This window comes from Propithecus coquereli, unplaced genomic scaffold, assembly GCF_000956105.1.
Source record: "Propithecus coquereli isolate 6110/MARCELLA unplaced genomic scaffold, Pcoq_1.0 Scaffold340, whole genome shotgun sequence".
NCBI classification, from domain to species: domain Eukaryota; kingdom Metazoa; phylum Chordata; class Mammalia; order Primates; family Indriidae; genus Propithecus; species Propithecus coquereli.
In genome coordinates, this window is record NW_012149064.1 from 2,495,688 (window position 1) to 2,500,814 (window position 5,127).

General features: G+C 44.5%; 1 protein-coding gene across 1 annotated transcript; it reads left to right on the plus strand.

Moving 5' to 3' along the window:
- Nucleotides 1-2,146: 2,146 nt before the first annotated feature.
- LOC105815653 (olfactory receptor 11L1) lies at nt 2,147-3,097 on the plus strand. Its single transcript, XM_012650848.1, is given in 3 exon segments — nt 2,147-2,403; nt 2,405-3,060; nt 3,063-3,097. Coding segments are annotated over 3 exon segments (948 nt in total).
- The last annotated feature ends 2,030 nt before the right edge of the window (nt 3,098-5,127 follow it).

Here is a 5,127-nt window from a genome sequence, read left to right on the forward strand (position 1 = left end):
AAGCTCTCCAGAGGCAGTGGCTTAGACGCCTGGCTCTCACGGTATTCTGACTAACAGCCATCCATCCCATACAGCGACAGAACAAAGAGAAGAGCATCCCCAGGCTTTTGAAAGGTGGCAACCTGTGGGAAGGTAGATTTACGGAAAGAGTGGAGTCTGCGGCTAGATCGGGCACTGCTGTCTCTGAGCTGGTGAGTGAGCATCTTGAGGGAGCCCGTCTTTGGGTGGGAAAAGGCAGAGAGGAGGGCAGGACGACCTTCGTCTTTGTCAATCACTGTCCCACCATCAGGAAAGCAGAGGGGGACAGAGCATCCCCCAGCGTTTTCACCTTCCTCAGCTCAACAGTCTTCAGTATTTTGGAGAGGCGTATTTTGGTTTCTTTCACCTGCGATGCCTTCCAGCATGCGGGAGGGCGCAGCACCTAATGCCCAGTGGGGGTTTGCCTTAGACCCAGACCCAGACTGTTTATTCAGAGGGAGAGGCGGGAAGTCCACAGGAACAAACGGTGGTAGTTGGGAGGATTTGGTGGCCCGAGCTTGCAGATAGTGTCATTGGAGGATTTCGTTTTTTTCAGTAAAATACATCTCCCATGGAGGGTTCAGATAGAAAAGCGTGTGTTGGAAGTTTGAAAAGAGAGGAGCGTAAGTGAAACGGTCCCTTAGGAGACTGCGAGAGTGCAGAGGTGAGGGAAATGTGAAATGATCGCTCCCCGCCACTAAGGACGCAATGGAGTTTGTTTATCGTGAGTTTCAAAGTGGCAACATCAGGTGCTGTGTCTTTCCCCTCAATTGCATGGAAGCTCCCACATGGCAGGTGGATGTTGACTTTGTCCAGAATCGTGGTAGATAACGAAGTAAATGCAAGAAAAGAGGGGTGTACGTGAGGGAGGGATTGCAATGGCCAAGCTTGAGTGTGGTATTTCACGGGGCAGGAAAGGTCCCTGGTGGAGCGAGATGTAGATCCACTCAGCACACGGCTTCCCTCTCTGTATCTCTCTCTCCTTCTCTCTCCTTCTCTCTCTCTCTCTCTCTCTCTCTCTCTCTCTCTCTGTCTCTCCTCCTCTCTCTCTCCTTTTCTCTCTCTGTCTCTCTCACATACACACACACACACACACACACACACACACACACACACACACATACACCAAGGGCATCGATATATATTATTTGAGTGTAGAATGAATAAACTTTCCCGAGGCATCACAGGAGACACGTTGTGTCTGTCTTTTACAGAAAGCCCACACATGAAAATAAGAAGACATTTGCCTCAATGTGTGCATGAATTTTTTAAAATAATTTGTTGTTATTTTTAGTTCTTGTGGTTTTTTAACCAGTTTTAATTGGTAAAACATGGTATCACTGACAAATAAAAATAGCATACTGTATGTTTAAAGTGTACAACTTGATGTTCCGATGCATGCATGCATGTGAAATAGTCATCACAATCAATCTAATTAATAACATTTCCATCACCTCAAATATTCATAGTTAAAATTTTCTTTCTTCTTTTCCCTTTCGGTGTGGTGAGAACATTTTGGCTGTACTAGGCAGAGTCCTTTTTTGCCTGTCTTTGGATCTGAGATGTCAAGATTTCAGAGAACCGAATGATTGGAACTTGCTGCGTGTCTTTCCAAGATCTAATGTTCATGTACAGATTGTGGTTTCAAAATGCGTCCTTACAAAGGAGAGAGGGCCAAGGTTGGTGAATGGATGCCAAAGTACAGCTAGACGGGGAACGAGTTCTAGCGTTCTGCAGCACTGGAGAGTGACTATGATTAACAATGGTTTAGCGTGTGCTTTCAAATAGCTAGAAGAGAGGATTTTACATGTTCCCAAAGAAATGATTAATGTTTGAGGTGATGGATACGCTAATTACCCTGATTTGATCAATACACATTGCACACATGTATTGAAATACCACACGATGCCCCATACATATGTACAATTATGTGCTAATTAAAAATAATAAAAACAAAAGAAAAAAGATATGGAATTATATATTTGTCCCTCTAAAAAGCTGTACATAAGGATCTAAACTATTATAAAATTAATCTTTGAAATTTCAGAGATTGCTAGCAGTATTTCTATGGCTTGCATACTGTGCTTTTCCAAAATGTTTTCTTCCCCCCACCTCCCCATCACAGGCAATGCAGCCCCAAAATGTGTCCCCTGTGACTGAGTTTCAGCTGTTAGGATTCCAGGACCTTCTTGAGTGGCAGACCCTGCTCTTTGCCATTTTCCTGCTTGTCTACTTCCTCACCATCACAGGGAACATTGTCATCATCTCAGTGGTGAGCCAGGACCCACGACTGCACTCACCAATGTACACATTCCTCAAGCACCTCTCCTTTCTGGAGATCTGGTACACGTCCACCACTGTGCCTCTTCTCCTGGCCAACCTGCTGCTCCTTTTCCACCTGTATGGTGGAGCTCTACTTCTTTGTGTTCTTCGGGGCCACTGAGTGCTTTCTCCTGGCCGTGATGGCCTATGACCGGTATCTGGCCATCTGCAGCCCGCTCCGCTACTCCTTGCTCATGAGTCCTGATGTCTGCACCAAGCTGGTGGCAATCTCCTGGTTGACGGGGGTCGTCACAGGCCTTCTGCCTTCCCTGATGATTTCTAAGCTGCACTTCTGCAGGCCCAACCAGATAAACCATTGCTTCTGCGATCTGCCTCCACTCATGCAGCTCTCATGTTCCAACATTTATGTCACGGAGATGGCCATCTTTATCCTGTCAATTGCTGTGCTGTCCATTTGTTTTTGTCTGACACTGGTGTCCTACGTTCTCATCGTGTCCTCCATATTGAGAATCCCTTCCTCCTCTGGCCGGACGAAGACCTTCTCCACGTGTGGTTCCCATCTGGCTGTCATCACTATCTACTATGGGACCATGATCTCCATGTATGTGCGCCCCAAAACCCCCCAGTCGCCTGAAGCCAACAAGGTCATTTCTGTCTTCTACACTACGGTCACTCCACTGCTGAACCCGGTTATCTACAGCTTGAGGAACAGAGACTTCAAAGAGGCTGTTAGAAAGGCCATGAGAAGCAAGTGTGGTATTGATGGAGTAAGAGTGCAAGGGAGCTTATTTATTAGGTAAGGGGAATCTGCACAGAACACACAGTGGATTAAGTGCAGGGATTGAATTCTCCAAGCCATAATGCGACAACTTCATGATGGCTCCTCTCCAACAAATGGTCAGAAGATAAATCGCCTCCACCAAACCATCTTTGGGACAATTTTGTCCTTAGATACTTTCTCCTATCTTTTGATGGAATCTGATTGTATAATTTTGCTGTATGGTGATCACACACACACACATTACTTTCAGATTCTACAATAATATTTCTCTTTTGCTTATATAGCCTTATATACAGAAAGTTCTGCATCTTGTAGGTACTATTAGGAGGATGACCTTGTGGACCTGAAACCTGGTGGATGCCACTGGTATTTATTGAATAGCTGCAGAAAGAGTGACTGAAAAAAGAAAAAAGAAGACATTTGAAATGTGTGTTGGTGCACATTATCTCCTAGTAACAAGAAAGAACAAATAAAGATATTTGAAGTGCCAAACATTTACCTATGATAACCTAGACTTTTTAATGTTTTTGTTTAATGAAACTTTAGGAAAGAAAGGAAGGAATGAGGAGGGAAGGGAAGATTCCAAGTACTGTATGCTATTATAAGCTCTGAGAGTCAAAAGATATACACTAAAATGCTTAAATCACTTTTATATTTTCTTTCATTCTGCCAATATTTAGAATATATCTACTCTTCCTGCCCACTGTTCCATTCATTAACTCTACAAATATTTTTAATATCCTGATATGTGCGGGAGTTATGCTGTAGTCTGAGTTGTTGGGGTGGCAGGGGCATAGAAAGGACTGGGCAATAAAATCAGCCTATGGCCGGTGTATACATGTATCAGAAGGGAAGGACCAAGCAAGACTTTGCCTTAGTGGCGCCTCCAGTGTAGAAGGGAAGAGAAAAATGTAGCAAATCGTAAGGGAATATTGGTTTATTTTTATTTGTGATGATCACTGTGAAACAATAAAGTGCAAGCTGATGCATGAACTTAGAACAGTAAGGCCTGAATCAACATAGAGTTAGGAAAGTGCTCTCTTTTTCTGTAAGTGGTTTAACGTACACTTTAGGGATGAGGAGAACAAGAAGGGCATAAGTGGTCCAGTCAGAGAGGGTGGCGTGAATGGCAGGAGAAGGCTGAGGAACTGGGGATGTGGAGTAAGGAGGTGAGTCTGAAGAGAAAGTTGGGGACTAATCCAGGTATGTCATTGAAAGCCCTGTAGTGTTTTTGGATTTGCACTAAGAGAAATGATCAATGGCATGATGTATTTTGCATTTGAAAACCCCATTGATGTGTAGAGAGAATACTAAAAGAGCAAGAGTTCTGGGGGGTCCTTGTGGAGCCCACCTGGGAGAGGAAGTTGCCTTGATTTTAGGTTCGCTGACGGTGTTCCATCATAGAAAGTGCCACACAGATGGCGAGGGCAGCAGTGGAAATTCTGGCCTCCCTCACTCCCATGCAGTGGCGCCTGTTTCTAGCCTCTGCAGAGACTGGTGACATGTTCCGCACAGACCCCTGAGCTTCAGGTGCATGTGCACTTTGACCCTCCAGTTCATGCAATTTCCTCTCACCACATGTCCTTGGGTTCTTTTACCCTCCCTTTTCCAGTCCTCGAGTTTTCTCCTCCTCCTGGGATTTGGCCTGTGAGAACTGCCCTTCGTCCATCTCGGATCCCTCTGGTGCAATGTTGGGTAGAAGGAAAGTGACGCCCTGGAATCTGAGACAGGGCAGCAGGTGCGTGTGGAGGGGAGAGGCCCTCATTGATCTAGGCTTCTTGTTGGGTGTAATATGAAAACAATCAAATATCTTACCTTGTAAATGGTCATCTCAGATTAGTATACTAACTGTACCTTATAAATAACCAGACTTAGATTACTGACAGCTTCTTTCTATTGTGTTAAAGTTGGTAGGTGCTGGCCTCTGTGTATGGAAAGAAAAAGATTATTGATCTATGTATTGGGAACTTTAAGAAATTATGGCAAATGGACATTTGGATGTAAGAATCTGGAGCTCAGAGGAAGGGTCTGGCCAAAAGTTAAAA